At 39.1% G+C, this 21,311-nt stretch overlaps 1 protein-coding gene across 2 annotated transcripts in view; it reads right to left on the bottom strand.

Annotated features, from left to right (window-relative positions):
- Positions 1-5,093: 5,093 nt before the first annotated feature.
- OPRM1 (opioid receptor mu 1) overlaps positions 5,094-21,311 on the bottom strand; it is an 83,541-nt gene continuing 67,323 nt past the window's right edge. The window contains exon 4 of one of the 2 annotated variants that reach the window (XM_002817504.6): positions 5,094-6,933. In XM_002817504.6, coding sequence (XP_002817550.3) covers positions 6,895-6,933 — 39 coding nt within the window. In that variant the 3' untranslated portion in view covers positions 5,094-6,894. Of the gene's footprint in view, positions 6,934-17,680; positions 18,067-21,311 lie in introns of those variants that run through there. The other variant, XM_024248641.3, reaches the window with a different exon arrangement.

Genomic DNA, 21,311 nt, shown 5'->3' with positions numbered 1-21,311 from the left:
TCTGGAAGTTTTTTTTTTTGCTAAACATTCCTATTGCAGTGCATGTGACAATATGAAGATGAATTTTCCCCACTGTCTCAAAGGGCCTCTGTGCTCTCTCTTTAAAACCTAAAACAAATACTTATTTTTCTTTATGAGTATGCTTATGCTAAGAACGTAATACTTTTAGTTGGAACTTAAGCAAGAAAACTCTGAATCTAAACCTGTGTAATGAAAGAGGTTTATTGCTTAAGAGGTTTAGGTTTTATGTACACAATTGTGGGGCAGGTAGAAAACAATATTTGATTCATGAAATAGCTTTGGATGACAACAAATCATTGAGATGTATGATAGAAGCAAATTCAGGTACCATTGAAATTGTCAGTAGCCCCTTACATGGGATATAATTAGTATTACTGTTTTTTCAAAATCAAAAATGAAGATACATCATCTGAAAAATATAAATATATCTATTCTTACCCTGAAACATTTTGGGCTGCTCTGGTTAATATTGGGCAATTTTTACACTAACAAAAAACTGGTATAGTTTTGTGTTGCTCCCATAGGACAGAAGTTTTCCTGAAATACAGAGCTGTAAAACTGTCTAATGTAGCTGCTTGTGCTTGGCTGTGGCCTTTGGTAGGTCCTGTACCTGGTCTGAGAGATTCTACAGAACCTTTGCAACTTTGAATAGATTGCTACTTGCTCTACAAAATGTCTGAGTGCTTTTAGAGATAATTTCTTCGGATAAAAGGTAGTGAGGTGAACTACTTTCTCTACGTAGCAGCAAGGTGTGTTGGCAAATAATTCCAATGGTAGAATGGTTAATATGAGTAAGCTTTCATCTTTTCTCCTTGCTCTTTATTATTACTACCTGATTCTTACCTTGCTCTTCCCAAATAAACAATAAACCTTCTGCATTGTCTGAGACCCAGTAGTATGTTCTAGGAGCATATTAATGTATTTCAATAAAGTTTTTACTTTAGTTTCGAGCATATGAAGTACTTTTTGATGCAAATGGATTAAAGACTTACTGTTTTTTGAGACTGAGACAAAAATCTCACCCCATGTGTCACAGGAGATCAGAGGACTGTTTTCCGTAGGTATGCGATTCCTAGGAATTAATGTCTAGAGCTCTAACATCCCACCCCACACCTGTGGAAAACAACTTCTTCTGTGATTTTGTAAAGTTTAAGTGCAATTTCAAGTGCAGGTTTTAATGAAGTTCTCAGTACAAGGTAACAGGAAATGCAAAGTGAGTTGAAAAAGTATATTATTAAATTTGTATAAAATGCATGATGGGAAAAACCCCTAGAAAATTGATCTTTCTCTGAATATCTGCCTAGGGTCTAGAATAATCTTTTCATATATTTGAGTCAGAAGATGCTTTCAAAAATTGATAAATTTAATTTTAATGATTTCTGAGCTCTTAAAATTCCTTTAAAAATGTATACACTGCATTTATTCAATATTGTGTAGAAAGTACCTTGCTACAAAAGTACCTTTAGTCTACTGTCAATCTGCTTTTCCTCCCTTAAAATCTCCGTGTCAATGGTCCTTATATTTGTAATTCAAGTGTCAGAGGTGTTTGAACCAGAGTGACTCCATCTTGAATAGAAGCTGGGTAAAATAAGGCTGAGACCTACTGGGCTGCATTCCCAGGGGGTTAGGCATTCCAAGTCACAGGAAGAGATAGGAGGTTGGCACAAGGTACGTGTCACGAAGACCTTACTGATAAAAGGATGTGGTAAAGAAGCCGGCCAAATCCCACTAAAACCAAGATGGCAATGAAAGTTACCTCTGGTTGTCCTCACTGCTCATTGTACGCTAATTATACTGCATTAGCATGCTAAAAAACATTCCCACCAGTACCATGACAGTTTACAAATGCCATGCCAATGTCAGGAAGTTGCCCTATATGGTCTTAAAAGGGGAAGAACCCTCAGTTCTGGGAAGTGCCCACTCCTTTCCCAGAAAACTCATGAATAATCCACCCCTTGTTTAGCATATAATCAAGAAATAACCACAAAAATAGCCAACCAGCAGGCCTTGGGCCTACACTGCCTATGGAGTAGCCATTCTTTATGCCTTTGCTTTCTTAATAAACTTGCTTTTGAGGGAGAAGAAAAGGACCAATCAGTTAGGTAAACAGCTAAGACTAGTCCTTGGAGAAGAAGCCTGCCTGAAAAATCATAGCTACAGGCAAAAATGGAGCAGCCTGGGGAAAACTCAGACTATAACTGCTGCACTGTTAGAAAGTAAGGCCCAGCATAGAAGCCTTTTGTTCACTGTGTGATTAGCGGGCTCCCAGGAAAAAGTTTCCTCCTTTTTTCTGCTCCGTGGGAACTTGCAGGGAGGAAAGTGGCTTACTTAAAACAAACCCACAATTATACAACAAGAGAAGCTAGGCTTTGTGCTTGCCTAGAGACACCCCATATCTGCATAGATAGAGGCAGTTGTACAGACAGCTTTTCAGATAAGAGAAGTTACTCAAATAGCTACAGAGATGAGAGGAGTTTCTTATAAAAGCTTTTGGATTCAGCTGTAAAAACAGCAACCCACTTGGGCTCCCATCTCTGCTGCAGAGAGCTTTCCTCTTTTGCTTGTTAAACTTTTGCTCCAACCTTACCCTTTGTGGCCATGCTCCTTAATTTTCTTGGTTGTGAGACAATGAGCTTGGATAACACCTTAGACAATGAGACCATTGATCCTGACCCATTTCACTTTCACTTTACTCCTGAATTCTTTCTTGCATGAGGTCCAAGAACCCTCTTTTGGGGTCTGGATCAGACCCCTTTCCAGTAACAGAAGCGCTTAGGACACAGTAATATTGTTTGCATTAAATTGAACTTGACTCATCTGTCTACTGCTTTAAGAATGGTATTCGATATAGGTGGTATTGCATAACAAAAGGCTGAACATTTGTCACACACTGCAGCTCACAAAGCTATCCACATTTGGTTTTGCTTCTGGAGCAGTTTGTAATGTACACAATTCCTTGTACTTCTTATATTTTTGATGACAGTGAAGAACACTGACTATGGGTTGAAATTATTTGTAATTAAATGGATTAAATGGCTCTTAAATGGATGTCCCAGAGTTGGACTCATTAATTGACTTTTGCCTTAGACCTTACTTGCAGTGGTCTTAAATGCAATCTGCATGCCTGTTCTATGACTATGTATCCTGAACCATATCAAACTGGGGGAAACACAGTGGTTAGAGTTGTAGTGGCCCAGGCATTTATGAACTTTCATGTTCTCACTCTTCTCCTGAGCCCAAGCAATAGGCCTGTGAGTAAAGACTTATGTTGAGAATCCAGGCAAGAATCTTGATGTTTCTACAAGGGCAGTAGGGATTCCTTGAGAAACCAATTTTCTGCTGGTGGATATTTCTATGAAGAGGATAATATTTCTTCCAGCAACAGATTTTTTGGTTCTGATTGACCTCAAGAATTGTACAACCACAACTTGGGTGTGTGTGGCCAGTTGAGAAGCAGAAAAACTTAAGCTACCATGTCCTATTCTTAGGTTGCTTTGGCTAGAACCCTCTAGAATTTGTAAAACCACAACGGATAGTATCAGCTTCTGCAGTATTCATGGCATAAGCTGGAGAAATTTCTAGTGCCATCTTATCTTGGTAATTGCCAGTAGATGGAGAATATGTCTGTATATAAAACTGATTATCTTTATTATATGAGAGATGCAGTATGCATCTTATCATTTCCACATATTTAGATAAAACATTTAATTGAAGCATTACCAAAAAGATCTTGTTTTTAGCTTTTAAACATATAAATAGACTTGACTTAAGTAAAGAGTTTGAATGATTTGGGGACTTTTGGATAAATGTGGTCGGAATCTTTGCAGAGGTGTTTTCTTTGTATCTTACATTTCATATCTATGTTTCTGAATTTCAACTTTTGCCTGGATCCTGAGATGTAAAGGGCATGCTGTGATAATGTGGGAAACAGAATTTGTTAGTATCTTTTGGATAATATTAAATGAGCTAAGTGAGACTTATTCAATAATAAAATTTGCAAGTGAATGGATATCAGTTTTATCAACACAGTCATATTATTGAAGGAAATGAATGCTCTCTTACCTACTCATAGCTGTATCTTAGAAGAGTTTATTTTAAAACTGCAACTGTCATTTCAATGTTGAGAAGTGTTTCAAATGGCCAAATTAGGAGTTCTCCTTCTGACAGCCCTGTTGGGATCGGATAGCAGGGTCCTAGAGACTCACCAGTGCTCCAGCCGAGTCTCTTTCCTCTTCTTTCTTTTCTAATGATTGGCAAGGAAAGAGGGATGAAGGAGCAAAATAACAGTGGAGACTGAAGGAGAAAAACCACTGACTACTTGGAACACAATAAGCTAGAATTTCCACAGCAAGTGATCAGGTAAAGAAACAAAGCTTCCGCCCCATATCTACAGTCTGCATTTCTGGGATACCAACCCAGGAAGAAATCTCATCCTTAGGCAAGGGTGAAATTAGAAGGAAGAAGAAAGCAGAATATTCCATTTTCTTTATCTTCAGGTTTTATCAGAAACCTTAGCCCATCTAGTTGAGTCAGGGTTGTTATGTCTCTCCTTGCCTTGGAATTGCAAGGTGGTTCTAGCAAATTTACCTTTAAAAATGGTTTTGAATGAAAAACGTTGACAATGCCCTTATTTATTATTTACTTTAGAATGTCTTATTTTAAAAATAACTCCCTTTATTGTGTATTCTGTGTAGAGTCTCAAAGATGACATGGGAGAAACTTGTTCACACACATGACATTTGTGGAAAAAGATAGATCAGGTCCTACTTGAAGACAAAGTTGCTCTCAACAACGTGCCAGATAATTCGTACTAGGAGCTGGTACTAAGCAGAAACAATGATTGCTGAAAAACAGCCTGATGAGCAAAAGCAATACTATGTCATCCCTTGGGAGAAACCATCCTAGCCCATGAAAAGCATGAATTTTCCTCCTCAGTTATTTACATACAAATATTACATTGTGTTCTGTTTGAATTATCCATTTTACTTTTGGAAGCTCTAGTAGTGTATATATGTAAATATATACACACTAGTACACTTATTTAACATTCTAAATCTTTTTAAGGTCCTAGTTTTAGTTACTTTTATTAGAAAATATAAAAAATTAAACATAATATATGTCTATTATGGAACATAATATTTGAGAAATGGAGATTATTACAAGCAAACATGAAACTTCTTCAGAAGGAAACATTAAAACACTTATTTTGGCTTTTGTTTTTTCCCATCTACTGGATACATGGATTGAGTCCACATAACTATAGCCAATAGATCTGAGAGTAAATTCAGTTATTCTGATCCATGATAGCTGTTTTCCAGAAACATTGCTTTTGTATATCTGGCACATATTTGTGCCTTGTCAGATTGATGAAGAAATACAAATTTTACAATGGAGTCTTCTGGCAGATTGTAGACTCAGGAATACTCAGAAGTCAGCAGCCTAGTTTTTTACTTGTATTGTCATAGATAACTACAAGGTATTTGATTTGTTTAATCAATGCTGACAAAAGTTCAAAATGGAGAGCTTCTCGGCATGGGCCATCTGACTTGGCTGTCTACCTAGATCAAGTAAAATGGGTGATTGCCAAATCTCTGCTGTGTTTCACAACAAAGAAAATCAGTTAAAGAGGAGAATTGTCTTAGAGAAACTACTTAGAAGATTGACACTTTACAAAGGAAATCTTGACATTTAGCAGAGATCAAAAAGATCAAAATATTGGTGATGACATTATATAAACACAAGCTTCAGGAAAATATTTTTGGGCCATTGTTAAGATTTCACATCCAAGTAACTACACAGGATTGAAAAATAGATGACACACTTTTCTATATGGTCATTTGAGTCTGTCTTGAGATTATGTTTATTGGATTTATTGTTTAAAAAAAGTTTAAACTGTTCTGGCAATCAACAAAAACATCTGTCATTTTATCACACTGATTCAAAAGGCATAAGGATTCTGAGCTGAGTTAAAAAAAGAAAATAATATGTGGGGAGCCTGTGGTATGGAGAAACCAGTGAGAAATAAAGAGTACATTTTAATGCTTGACTTCCTGCTTGGATGAAGTGATGAGCTCATTGACTGTTACCTTTTGTGAACACTTAAATAGGAGCAAGAAAATTGCACATTTAAAACTGAGGAACAAACCACTGAAAGCCTAAGAATGAAAAATCCCCCATGATGACTCTTTGGAAGTATTTGCAGTGCATGAGAATCAACCTTTCTACAGCTGACACATGACTGTGTTTCAGATTACCTTTCATGCTAATCTCTTCCCTTGCAATTATGGAGCTAGATGAAAGAAATGTTATTTTTTAAAACAATACAAAACCAAGAAATGGAGGTGAAAATGATGCCTTAGCCAGATGCTAATTTTAAGGTGAACGTTAAAGGTCTAAAATAGAATAATGGATTCATTCCCTTGCAAAACACTAAAAAGACTCGGATCTTCCATTCAAGGTGCTTTGATCAGAGGTAGCATTTACTTTATGTGTTACTACGGTGAACTTAACAAAAGATGGTTCTTCTTTGTTGAGGTCATAAATATTTGCTTGAAAATAAAATCTTACAGACAGAAGGGTCACCTTTTATGGTGACTTCAATTCACATACCACGATGGGTTTTGGTTCCACTGGGTGTCTTGCACAAACTGGACTCCTCAGTGTGGTATATTCCTTTCCTTCCAAATGCTCCACTTACTTTGGCTGTCCCTCTAATGTGCAGAGCAGAGTGGCCAGAGAGGAAAGAGGTTGAATGACCTAAAAGCAGGCACTTTCCTAGAGAATTAGAGCCTCCTACACATTCTTAAAGCAACCTGCTTCCACATGCATGGTGACTTCTAAGCTTGGTGAAGGTCGGAATGGCATGAGACCCTGTTAGGGCAACGGAGCAGTTTCTGCTTCCAGATTTTCTAGCTGAAAGGAGAGAAAGAGCAAAGACAGTGAACATTTCAGATGTGGTTGCAGCACACATTTGTTGAGCATCTTCTGCTCGTAAGAACTGCATTGAAGACCTTCACGTATACTTTCATCTGCAAGCCTCAGTTTTTCTTAAATGTCAAGACATTAATCAATCTCTTCAGACATTATGAATAATCTGGCTCATTATGAATATGCTCTTCATTTGTGTATGCTACTGAAAAGAACTGTATACTAGTCATTATAGAGATATTATTGATAATTTCCTTGAAAAAATACATTTTAATTGAAACTCTTTCTCCCCCTTTTTTTACCCTCTTCCTCTCTCCTTAGCCTCAAATCATTTATGACTTGATCAAAATTTTGAAAGAAAAGCGATGTTTTTTCAATACTTCTGATCTTATTTATCTCCAGATAAAGAGATTTCTATTTTTACCCAATTCTCAAAATTAATGATTTTTTTCCCTGTAACTGATTTGAAGTACACCCTACCTGATCCCCACTGTAAAGCTGGCATATGTGTTGAACAATAATAACATTTGCTCAGACACATGGAAATGTGGCCTGCTATTTTCAGGTAAGGAAAGAGGACTGTGGAAATAGAATAAGTTTTGTAATTAACAAATAATTGTTGCTATCATTCATTATTATACTGCTAAGGAGAAAAGGAGATGTTTGTATAGTAAGCGTAAAAGGGTAAAAGATCATTTTTTAAAAATTTTATTTTAGTAAATGTGCTTTATCCATGTGCTTTGCCATCTGCTTTTTCTCCCTTTTTTCCTCTCTCATACACACACACACACACACACACACAGACACACACAGACACACACACACACCCCATCTTTTTAAGCCATTTGATGCTTTACCCTTAAATATTTCAGTACATGTTTTCTAAGAATAAAGAATAGGTTAGGTCATTCTCGCTTTAGGGAGAGGCAGTCCATCATGGCCAGGAGTATTCCTGCACACCCTTGCTGACCCTGACAAATTGTAAGGTCTAACTGTCCTCTGACTCTGATCATTTCTGTAGCTGGTCACACAGGCAATTAAGAAGGCACAGGCGACCACAGCACTGACCATGATGTAGCTGCTTGCTCATAGGGGAGGTTTGTTTATTGCTCCCCCAGGTGCTGAGATTTAAGCTCTGGGTTCCTCAACTGTGATGCGACCCACTGTGTGTGTACTGCAGTCTGGTCCCATTGTATTGCCTTGTGGGATTTGGGAGTAGGGGAACTGGCACTATTATGCTAAAGCTTCTGCTGTTTGCTGTGCTGTGAGTAGTCAATTGCCTGAGTCTTTTGTCTAATTTTGGCACCTATAGAGTTGTGGCAAAGCAACCTACTTGCTTGCTTAGTCATCTCTTTTGGAATTCTATTACCTCTTGCCATCTTGTAAGAGGTTGAAATTCTTCTCAAAGTGGCACAAAGTGCAGGGTGTCAATACAGACAACAACTTTTTGTAAGAATAAAAAGGCAAGAACTCATAAGTTGGATTCAGGGACATTTGTGAACTCCCTGGGTCTGGTAGCAAATATTCTGGCCCAAATGGTGCAGAAGGTGTGCAGCGAGTGGTCCACCTCTGTCCTACCTGTTGATGAACATGAGTTGAGTCAATAGATGGAGGTTGAAAGGTGAGGGATAAAATCCAATAAGCTGCCATGGTTTCTGTTTGCTCGTCTATGGGGTAGAGGACGGAGAGAACATTCTGGGCTCCATTAGGGAGGAAAGCACAACGGTGTCAAGTTGTAAGTTACAAATGTATACACCTGAAGGGCAATGTATTCCCACAGAGAGTACCAAGATGCAGATCCATGGGGAGAGAGAAAGGAAAGAAGTCCAGGGGTGCTTGGATCAGCAGACAGAGGGGCTGTTCGACACTTGGCTGCTGCATTGATATAAAGAAGGAGTAAGAAAGGTTATGCCTTAGAGCATGCAGAACCAAGGCTGTCATGTGGGACTTTATACTTTAAAACACTGTGCAAACTAAGTCATTGAGATAGAATCATGTCCCACAATAAGGTTTGCTACCCTGGATTTCTGTTTTAGTGACTACATTACGGTAAATCCAAGAAGGTTTTTCTTTTCTTTTTTTTTCTTTTTTTTCTTTTTTTTTTTTTTGAGGCAGAGTCTCATTCTGTTACCCAGGCTAGAGTGCAGTGGCACGATCTTGCCTGACTGCAACCTCCACCTCCCAGATTCAAGCAATTCTTATGCCTCAGCCTCCTGAGTAGCTGGAATTATAGGCATGTGCCACCACGCCCAGCTAATTTTTGTACCTTTAGTAGAGATGGGGTTTCCCATGTTGGCCAGGCTGGTCTCGAGCTCTTGATCTCAAGTGATCTACCTGCCTCGGCCTTCAAAAGTGGTGGGATTACAGGCATGAGGCACCAAGCCCAACCGAAGAAGATTTTCTTAAGTCAATAAAATCTCATGAAACCCCATGGAGGAAGCTATTTAAAGCCTGAGGGCTGAAGCTGCCCTAGACTTGTTCTGTCCTGGACAGAATGACAGCTTTGATGATGAACCCTCACCCAGAGCACGACCAATGCATTTTTAAGATTGCATTTCTCCGTCCAAGGTTGAGGACTCCACTACTTTTCTTGCCAGGAGATCCTGCACTGGCAGCTGTGCTGATTTAGGGGCCCTAGATGTCTAGGATAAAAACACCACTCCCTAAACCAGGTAAGGTCTCTGCAATCTAAAACAAAGCCCAGGATGGGAAAAACCAAGCCCCTCCAAAGGGACCTGATCCTAAGGCAATGTGGGCATGCCTACTAAACAAGAGCTCCCAAAGAAGGGAATGATCGGATGATCCCCAAAGAAACTCAGTCCAGATATCCAGCGACAGTGGGCCCTAGGGAGGCAGTTAGTTGTTTACACAGATGAAACTCTACGTTCCTTAATAGAACCAGATTCTTTTGTGGAGATCAATCCTCCTCTAATGGAGGGGGAAGCCAGGTTGCTGCCCCAGGGCAAATCACCCACTGAGAACCTCTACTGTCTGACTTTAAACTTCTATATCCTGATTTAGACTCCTTTAAGGACAAGCTCTCTTCATTCCCAAGAGGAATCAGAGGCATTACACCTGATGGGGGGAACAATGGAGGTAGAGGAGAGAAGGAGGGGTCCAACTCTTATTCTCTCTCTCTCTTTTTTTCTTTTGAGGCAGAGCCTCACTCTGTCACCCAGGCTGGAGTGCAGTGGTACAATCTCTGCTCACTGCAACCTCCACCTCCCAGGCTCAAGCAATTCTCCCACCTCAGTCTCCCGAGTAGCTGGGACCACAGACATGCACCGCCACACCTGGCTAATTTTTGTATTTTTGGTAGAGATGGGGTTTCACCATGTTGCCCAGGCTGGTCTCGAACTCCTGAGCTCAAGCGATCTACCCACCTCAGCCTCCCAAACTGCTGGGATTACAAACTTGAGCCACTGTGCCGCCTTATGTCTCTTTTTGATATCCATGCTCAAATGACTAAATACTAGGTTCTCCTGAGGGACTGCACTAGGTTCTCTGAGGTCCTTCTCTCGTAAGGACCACACATTTAATTACCCAGATTTGATACCAAAAAAATGGGAAAGGAAGTAACTGTATCCACTGGGCAGAGCCGTTTACAGCCCTGTTATCTACTACTTTTGCAGCTCCCAGGGCTGAATGTGTAATTGGTATTGATAATTTACATTCTTGTTCTGTAAATGTTCATGATGTCCAGGGGAGATTTTTTTGTAGAGAGGGAAAGAAGGATGCATGCACAACTGATCACAACTTGGCTTTGGTTTACTTCTAAGTTTTTTTTTTTTTTAAATTAGAATTCCAGAAGGAGAAAAGGAAACCACAACCTTGACCAAAGACTTAAATACAATGGGACTAATGAAAAATGTAATATCTCAATGTAACAGCCTTGTATGGCCAGTGAAAAAAAAACTAGTGGGAATCTGGAGGCTTGTGTTAGATCATGCCAACTGAATTTAGTTGGTATTATAGTCCTGGCTGTTACAGACATTGTGACTGTAAATGAATCAATTCCCTGTGATAGCACCTGGTGTGACATTTTGGGTTTTGGCCATGTATTTTTCTCAATCCATTTTGCACCCAAAGATTAAGACCCCTTCCCTGGCTGACCCTCCAAAACATGGTTACCGGGCTGTTGCAGTACTACTTGAATTTCCCTGTTATTTATCACCAATAGGTGGGTCAAAACACAGGACAAGCCTCTCTCTCTTTCTCTCTTTTTTTTTTTCTGCAGAGAAATTGGGCTTACTATATTGATGACATTCTATTGAAAGGCCTCAATAAAATTACCCGATGCTAAATCACATGAAGTCCCAGAAAGGCTCTTAATTCTGGTAAGATACAGGACCAGCCACTCAAGTCAAAATCTCCAAAATGATGTGGACTAAGACTCAAAAGTTGATCCTAGACGGTAAAGAAAATATTCTTTGCTCTATGGCTCTCCTAAGAGAAAGGAAGCCTGGCACTTAATTGGACTATTTAGATCTTAGAAACAATACGTGCCTTATCTATGCATGCCTCTTGTTGAGTCCTACGTACAAGTTGATTAGAAAGTCTGCCATATATGACTGGGGACCTAAGCTGCAGGTGACACTTGGGTCAGTGTAGCAGGTTGTTGCAGCAGACCACCCAGGGGGCCCTTTTCAACTCCAGGCTTCTGGAAAGGGAAACAGTCTCCACCTGGAGGTACCCGTTGGCATTCTGGACTCACTGCTTCCCTGGCACCACTCCCCACTTCACTGGGGAAGGAACACCTTAGATCCTGGAGGTGCTCAGAGGAGGGAATAATGAATGCTCTTTTTGTCTCTGAATCCCAGCCTCTCACTTGGCAAAATAATCACACGGTCCATCAGAGACAAGCAGCAGCTCTGATTGCCAACCCGTACCACTGCTGGATTTATCGGTTGGATTTATCATCCTCATCCATGTGCTGTGGGATCAGAAAATCTCCTGTTGGCCTGCTTGGTCCAGAATTATTCTACTGTGCTTGGTGTATCAAAGTCAGCTCCCCAAAATGAATCACCCTTTTTACCTGCACAATCACTCAGGCAGCTCATACTGATTAATGTGCTTCTCCTGACACTGAGTGCCCTTGAGTCATGCTATGTAGGGCTGTCCACGTGACAACTACTTGGTGACCCCGCCCATAGAGCTTAACCAAACCAAGGTCATGGTGATCCAAATCAAGTTATATGTTCATATGTGGGAGAGAGTGGTGCAGAGGATATCCATCCACTGGAGCATGTGCGGGTTGCTATTCGGTTCATCTTTGAGTCCTTGCAATAATTGGCAATGGCACCACTCTTTGGATTTCCTTTCCTTTGTTAGTCCCTTAGGTAAAGACGGCTGTCCTGCCTGAGGGATACATGGTTTTCTATTTCCATACAGCAATGTAAGTACTGTTCCCCAGCATCAGAGTCCACATTTTAGAGACAGGCCAGGAACCTATTCTTAAGTTTAGCTACCCTAGCCAATGAGATAGAACAAACCATAGAAGATCAGCAGGCCAGTCTTAGCTCCCTGATTGTAAATGGGTCATTGATTGGCCTTAGACTACAGTCTGGCTGAATGGGGGAGAATTTGTATGGTTGCCAACTGTTGCTGTTGTGTTTGGATTAATATCCACGGTATGGTGGAGCAATCCATGCATACCATAAGAAAGGAAGCTAGGTGCTTATCTGAAATTCGACCTATTAGTCTTCTCTGTGACTTATTTAATTGGGTCTGGGATCCTGGAGTGCATGGTGGAGGTCAACAATGCAGACTGACCTCATCCTGTGGATGGGATTCTGCTGACAATAGCCCTAATCCAGTATTGACTGAAATAAGTGGAAACAGATTTGGTCCTAGTCCTTGTCAATACGTCTAATTCAAGTTGCTGATGGGGTGGCATAATCGTAGAAAAATTTAAGTTCAGTCAAGAATATGCTAGGCTGAACGTGAATTATTGGGAGAGGCAGTCCACTGAATAACCCTGCCCATTCTTACTGACTGAGCTGAACTGCAAGATCTAATCATCTTCTCACCCTGATTTGTTTCTACAGCTAGTCATAGTCAATTAACAACCTTCACTGCCTGACCACATGAGGACCACAGCATTTTGAGACTCTGGCTCCTGGGGAAGGAGGATTGATTTGTTTACTGCTTGCTACAAAAGACACTGAACCCATATCTCTGAACTCCTCAGCTGCTGTGCAACTCATTGTATGTGTAGCAGCAATTTGGGTTCATTGTGTCACATCACGAGACATAAAGGCAAAGGAACTGGCATTAGCATGCTGATACTTGTGCTGTTTACTGTGTTGTGAGTAATAAGTGGTTTTCTCTGGTCCACTGAGTCACATTATTTCTAGCACCCATAAAATTGTGACAAGCCAACCTACTTGCTTGCTAAGATATCTCCTTTGCAGTTTTGGAACTCCCTACCATTTTCTAAAGCTGGATTTCTTTTCTGGTAACCACAGTACAGTTAGTAGATTTGACATTTGACATTAGATACGATACTTAGACACATATGTTAGATAAATAGATATAACACAATTCTCTGCTATCGGTTTTCTATTTTTGTCAACAATTTTTTAAACTATAGTTTTTGGCCGGGTGCGGTGGCTCAAGCCTGTAATCCCAGCACTTTGGGAGGCTGAGGCGGGCGGATCACAAGGTCAGGAGATCGAGACCATCCTGGCTAACACAATGAAACCCCGTCTCTACTAAAAATACAAAAAATTAGCTGGGCGTGGTGGCAGGCGCCTGTAGTCCCAGCTACTTGGGAGGCTGAGGCAGGAGAATGGCATGAACCCAGGAGGCGGAGCTTGCAGTGAGCAGAGATGGCGCCACTGTACACCAGCCTGGGTGACAGAGCGAGACTCGGTCTCAAAAAAAAAAAAAATAAATAAAAATAAACTATAGTTTTTCCAGGAAGTCAACTAGCAAATACCCTTGGGCTATTTTTGGTCCTATTTAAAAAAATTAAATGTTTGAAAAGCTTTTAAGGTTCAAACCGAAGCTGATTTAAGGCACTTTTAATCTTTATCCACACAAAGATTGGTGTGTATTTCCTGCACTTTTGGAACTAAAGAAAATTGAAGAGATTATCTTTTCAACCTTGTCAATCTATGGAAGCAAACATAACCTTGAGAGGTGAAGTGGTGTGCCCAGGTGCATTGGAGGAGGAAAGTTGGTTTGATATTTTTATTTTGTGGCCACTCTCCTCCACCTCCATTTTTTCTTTTCTCTTTGTGATGCCATTCAAAGTTACAATTGAAGGCAATAACAGGCTTGGATACTTCTGAAGCCGATCAGAGTTTGAGCCAGTAATAGGCTTCAAAATCTCATTTATTACAGAAACCATAAAAACAGAGCCATACAGAAAACCTTGGGAGCCAATGACTCACAGGCAAAGATCTCCATGTGCCTAAATAATAATAATAGGAAACTCATCCCCTCTTCCAAGCTCCATTGCCTGAATCAGACATATGGAATCTATAGTACAAGGGCTCCAACTTCAGCAAAGAAGAATTCAAGGAGAGGTAGAATAATCTAGTAGTTCAAAAGATCCAGACTTGATCTGCCATATGCTTTCTTCTGCTGTGAATATGGACTTATTTTGTCCAAGATAATACATCTTTCTTTCACAAGAGAAAGCGTTGGTCATTACATTTATTGTCCACTAACAGAAGCTGGCCCTGGAGTCGGAATGGTGTAATCAGTCAAACCCAGAAATGAGTCCTAATTCTCTCTTTTTTTTTTTTTTTTTTTTTGAGACGGAGTCTCGCTCTGTCGCCCAGGATGGAGTGCAGTGGCGCGATCTCGGCTCACTGCAAGCTCCGCCTCCTGGGTTCATGCCATTCTCCTGCCTCAGCCTCCCGAGTAGCTGGGACTACAGGCGCCTGCCACCACGCCCGGCTAAGTTTTTGAATTTTTAGTAGAGACGGGGTTTCACCATGTTAGCCAGGATGGTCTCGATTTCCTGACCTCGTGATCCGCCCGCCTCGGTCTCCCAAAGTGCTGGGATTACAGGCTTGAGCCACTGTGCCCGGCCAATGAGTCCTAATTCTTGAGCAGTCAAAAGAGCTCAGAAACTCCTGCTTGTGAAGGGATCCCTTAAGCAACCATAAGCAAGCCTTAAGCCATGGGATGAAAAACTCACACAAATGGTCTCCACTAGGGCTAGCACCAGAACCCAGGCTCTCTGGCTTCCGATCTTACATTCTTTCACAGGAAAATATTGTAATTGTTAGCCCTTGGTATGCTCACAGTTGAGTACAGATGACTTTTAAAATAAATCTATTTTCTGCAAAGATATTTCATTCAAAAACAGAACAATGTGCCAATTATAATGCTTATTCTTAGCAATGTATAGTTTAATTCAATGATTTATACCCCAAAGCTACATAGATTTTTTTCTTATAATATCACCAGAAAACAAAGTAAAACAAAAGTGAAAACCCAAATAAAACAAAAGGGAAAACCCTGCTCTATTTTCAGAGATAGGAAATTTTAATGTCTTTTTGTATACTGAAGTATTTAGAGCATACATTTTAAATGAGTAAGAATAAGAGTTTAACAATCAACTTTAGGATTCTGATTAATGTCTAGAATTATGAGACCTTGCCAATTTTTCCACTGAAACATTGAAATTTGAATAGATTCATGCCTAACTGGGACTGATGATCTACAGTGGCTTTTAAACATTGCTTAGTGAAACCTTTATTCTGTGAGATGTTATAATGTGTCCCTTGAAAAACTGGGCCCGAGCTCAGATGAATTGGAGAACTGAACTTTGGCTTAGAAAATGAAATGTGCATGTATGCAACACACACACACACACACACACACACACACGAGTAGGGCTTTTCACAGCCTTTTAAATGCTTATACATATTATCAGTCCCCATGACCAAAATAAGATAGGCCACATTTCCTAACATTTGTCTATACAGCTTCTCATTCATGGACCACCATTAGCATTTCACTTTAGTAGTGTTCTACAAGAAGCTGGTAGAGCGTGTGAAAACTGAAAACCTTATTCAAAGGGTCATTCCCTCTGATTCCCTAATCATCAAATCTTAACATCTGAATTATCTCAACATCCTTTTCATGTAGGCAAAATGCGGATGTTTGAATATTAGACTTCCAATAACAAGAAAATCTCTATAACTCACAGCTTAGAAAATTCTAAACTCATCAAGCTGTATACATTAAATACATACATCTTTTTGTAAGTCAATCATGTCTCAAGAAAGTGGCTTACATTTTATTTTTTTGTTTGGTTGTACTGGAATAGCTTTCTCTGTAACCTCTACCCATTGGCTTTAATAAGTCGGGCTATGTTGGTTGAGTCCAATTCCCTATTCACATTGCTTTAAGTACATGAAGAAACTATGTTGTCCTTTCTAAGCCTTCTATTTCCCAGGGTAATCATGAGCAATTATTTTAATTCCCTCTGCCATCTTGGTTATTCATCTCTGAACACACTCTAGTTTGCTTATTTCATTCCTGAAGTGTATTGTCTATTAGAGTGAGGCTAACATTTCTTTGGTTCTAGACACTAGAATTCTGTTGATGTGACCCATAATTCCAACAGGTTAGATGGCTTTTATCATCATATTGTTGGTCCATGAAATAAAATCCCCATGACTTATTTCTTATGTGCTACCTCTCACATTCTATGTTTCTATAGTTGGATTTTTGGACTAAAATTTTTCTCTAGTAACTACTGTATTTTTAATTTTAGCGAACACTTGTAGTATGCTTGGTTTTTTGTCTTATCATCGAGGTTATCAAGCATTCCTCCATGGATTGCAACTGTTAAGATGGGAGTCAATTAAGAGTTTATAAACCAGGGTTAGAGGCCCTACTTAGGACGGTTAGAGTCTCTTCTAAGATTTAGGGTGTTAGAGACCCCTCTCGTTAAAGTCCCTCTTGGCTAAGAACAGCTTTGATGCTATGGGATATTAACTGCTATTCTCTTTGGATTAATCTGTCTTGCACTCTTTGCTGATGGCTGTGGATGGCAGGGTTGGACATGTACAGGATCGTGGGACATGGGGAGCTTTTTCCTCCCTAAAAGGGGAAAGTTGAGAGCTAATAGGAAAAGATCCTTTTGCTACTGAGAAGCAGCCGCCTGAACTTTTACAGCGTCGCTGCAATAGGTGGGTCTTTCTCTGGCCTCCTTGATCATTTCACCTTCCCCACCCTTCCACTGGCACGTTTTTCTCTCTCTCCTTTTCCTTTTCTATCTTTTCTGTTACTCAGGGCAACTGTTTTGCCCAGAGAGCACGTGTTGAAACTGCAAGTCAGAGGTCTGATTAAAGATGACGGACCCCATCTGGGGGCAAATTTAAGCTAGTTTGATATTTGTTGCTAAGCAGAGTAGCTAATGCCTATGTTTTATCGCATGTATTTTGCTCTGAACAGAATGAAAAAAAAAATTTCCTTTATGATGCAGCTTGGCCCCTAGGGCGATGGTGCCGCAAGCCGGATCACTAGGGCCGCTCAGGGAAAGGGAACCCAGAAGCCTGGCATGCTGGCAAAAGGGTAAGAATTTCTTACCAGTCAGATTTCTGTCTTCTCTCTCTCTGTGCAAACGGTTGAATGAATGGCAATAAAATAAAATAAAATAAACAATCAGTGTTTAACTCCTCTGTAAAGTTTTGATTAATGCAAAAAATAATTTTAAGGCTATTCTTAAGCTGGTGTATTTTGTGTTATGAGGTCGTTTTTCTGTGTTGAGGGATACTTTAGGATAAAACACGGGCTTAGAACATCTGTAAGCCCCCTTTTCAAGATGACCCAGCAAGTTGGTCAGCAACAAATTTGGCTGGAGATCTCTGAAACCAACAAAAAAACTGGATGAAGTCTCTCCACCTTGGGAGCTTGACCTTTTAACCACATGGCAGTACCTTCTCTTGGTCTCCACCTTCAAGGGAACAGGAATTTTAGGGTTCATGTCATAGTCAGCTCTAAAAATCATATGAAATAGTTACAAGCCTTTGCAAGCTCAAAATTAACATTCTAGACTCTTCCTGGGAAGGGAAATGGAGACTGCCCTGCATTGTAGCTAAGTAGCCAACACTTTGCATTTTCACAGTGACAGTCCAGGTTCAATTCCACCTAGAAAGTAAGTCACTTCTGGTTTAATATCTGCGTGAAGATGTCTATTCTCTTCTCCTCTGCAGACTGTCTGAAATTTTCCTTTCTCTAAGCACCAGGGAGGTTGCCTTTGGTGAAGTTCAAAAGCCAGAAATACTGGCTGTTTGGCATAAGAAATTCTAAAAGAACTTTATTAAAGAGTGCTATGGTTAAAATCAGTTTAATTAAAAGCGGACATTCAAACTCTAACTGTCTGGACTCCTTGGGAAAAACAGGAGGCACCAGAGACCCCTTTCCTGTCCCCATTCTTCCAAGGACTTAATCCTGAAGCCAGTCATCCAATTAAGAAACTGACAAATGAAAATCTTACAAGTGCTGAATCTTCTGTCTGTCTGTATATTTATATGTGTTGTATGTTTATATGTAAAAGGGCTTTGATTAATTGCCTTAGAAATATAAGCGTTTAAATGAAATATTTCAGCAGAAAAATAGAATATTTAATGCCTCTTTGTTCACATGACTTTAGTAATATTTTGGAATAAAGACAGTTTTAAAGATTATTGGTAAAATAAAACGTCTTAAAAATGTAGACATTTGGTCTAAATTAAGGTCAGATATCAGATTTGCTAAATACTTTAAGGTCAAACTGTTTCTTTGACTTTTGAAAATTGTTCAATCTACCTACCTTAAAGCCATTACATTCTAGATAAGGCCTGGGGACATGTGGAATTTACCATGCCCCCTAGCTATACAAAGAAGATTATAAAGAAAGAGATTTTATATAAGAAAGGATCCTGTGTGGTAAATTCTTGTCCTAAAGTAAAATAACTGGTTGTTTAAAAGAAGGGAGGTTTAGGGCAAGTCAGAAAGTCCAAAAATGCCTCAGATGTTCTGTGTAAGTGATGAAAGGATTTGTGAAAAGGAATTTATGCAAGAATGTTGTACAATTCAAAGGTTGTAGGGGCTCCTAAATGCTTCATAAAATGCCACTATGACTCTTACTGTACAACTTGCCTGCTTTACTGCTAGGTATGGTTTGGGGACATGCGGAGTTAATCATGCCCACAGCTATGCTGGAGAGCCAGCTCTTATCTGCACTTCTGCCTGGAGTGTTCTGGGCCAGGCTTCATACCTAGCACACAACTAAAATCTCAAATTTACCAAGGTTTTCATCAAAAATAGAAGTTTCTAAGAGTTAACATTATCACACGTAATTAAAACTACTAAAGAAATAATTTTACATGCAAGGTGTGTAAAGAAAGTAAAATGTGTTTTTGGTGAAAAATTATAAGAAGTCATAAGAATGTGAATTTTTTCTGCTTAAAGTGTTAAAGGATTGTTTTAAGTAAGAAAAAAATCTAAAGAGTTAAACAATTTGTGGGAAGTTTATAAGGATTAATTGTAAGAGGTTCTATGTGTGAACATATTGGCTAAAAAGGGGTATTATTCCGTTTTCCCATAAATTAAACATTGGAATAAATCACAATAGCTTTTTCTTAGAGCACTGATCTACTCTTACACAAAAAATGTAAATGGTTATAAAAGGCTTATAAGACTCTTACCTTATGGTTAAACATTAAAATTGGGTAAATATGTCTATAAGGTTTTATTAAAAATTAGGTTTAGCATTAATAGTACATTAATGTAAAGGTGAAATTTGGCTTATTTGGCATAAAAATCATAGAGGAAACATTATCAAATGTGAAATGGTGTTTTGCTTGCTTTAGACTATATTTGCATAAATGTGTTACCAGTATATGTTCCAAAGTTATGGGAAACTCCTATAATTCTAATATGACTTAGTGTATGTTATTAACAGTTATAACTGTTGTGTAAAATTTTGTGTGCCACAGAAGTAATCAAATTTCCTTATCAATTGTGGCTTTAATAGTGGCTGTCCTAAAACTTTTTATCATCCACAGAAAATGGTTGTCTTGTTTTAATCCTCTTTAGAAGGTGATTTATAATCAACTGTAGAACTCTAACAGGTGTTCTTAAATGCAAGTTTCTGATAACTTTGGAAAATGTAACATTACAATAGAGGAAACAACTTTCAGAACTCTCATGAAGAACTGGAATGTTCATGACAAGCAAAACAGGAGTTAACTAAATTCAGTAAACCAATAGAAAACTAATCTTTTAAGCTTTGCTTAGAACATTGCTGATCCTTTGTTTTGTTTTTCAGAGTCAAGAAAACTTTTCCTTCAAGCTATTTACAGCTTTTAATAGTTGAGTGTATTCCTATGAACAAAATTTGGAGCATATTTATTTCTCTCTACCTGATTTCTACAGAATTTGGAAACTAGTTGTGAGTATTCTTAACTTATGGTAGTATAGCTATTTGCATAGGTGTAATAACAATCTGTTTTATTTTGTAACACGACACAATTGGAGAAATTGGTTATTTTGCCAAGGCTTTGACTGGAATGGTGTGTTTTCCTTTAAGGAATTTAACTTGACTTATAAAGCCAATAAAAGTCCCTTGGGAAACTGGCCTCATACCTTGTCTACACAGTCCCTGTTCAGGGTTTCTGACCTATGGTAAGTAAAGAACATCATTTTCTGTCAGGCCCAGAAGCCTGAAGTTACTTTGGGACCTCAGGAGGAAAGAAATTTACCCAACTTATAGTTATTTGAGGGTACAAACCCATGGCTAGGCTCGGCTTAAAAAGGTCTTACCTGAAATTCCCTCTGTGGGACAGCGTTCCACCAAAGCCAATTTAAAAAGAGCTTATGTGAAAAACAATTATTCTTGCTGCACTTTATACAAATAATCAGGCCATGTATAACAAAGCAAATCAGCCTTACCATGATTTGTCTTCAGTAAAAATGGGAAACTAGAGAGAGAAATATTATGTTTCAAAAACTATGGTACACTTGTTATTAAATTCTAGTCTCATTAGTTGTTTTTAAGCTTGTTTCTGCAATTTAGGCTAATCCTGCTTATTCCTGTAAACCAACCAGTGATGTCTGACTGCTGCTTAGAATAAACAAGAGGGATGGGTAATGTAAAAATCTAAATCAGTATTCTAATTCTGGGCACATTACAATCAGCTAAGAACCCCATATCAGCTTAGTTCCAACAGTTGTCCAGTTCATGAAAAGCCTTCTAATTCCATTTACTTGGAATAACTTCACTGATTTTGCTTTACTCTTGTGGAATATATTCCTGTTATATTCTTTGTGTAGGAATACAGGACAAGCTGACTGAATGTTTTCTTAAACTAAACACTTATTAATCTTCCAGATATCATCTCTTTTTGAAA

The sequence above is a fragment of the Pongo abelii genome, chromosome 5 (genome assembly GCF_028885655.2).
Source record: "Pongo abelii isolate AG06213 chromosome 5, NHGRI_mPonAbe1-v2.0_pri, whole genome shotgun sequence".
Taxonomy (NCBI): domain Eukaryota; kingdom Metazoa; phylum Chordata; class Mammalia; order Primates; family Hominidae; genus Pongo; species Pongo abelii.
This window is presented reverse-complemented; position numbering and strand designations above follow the sequence as displayed.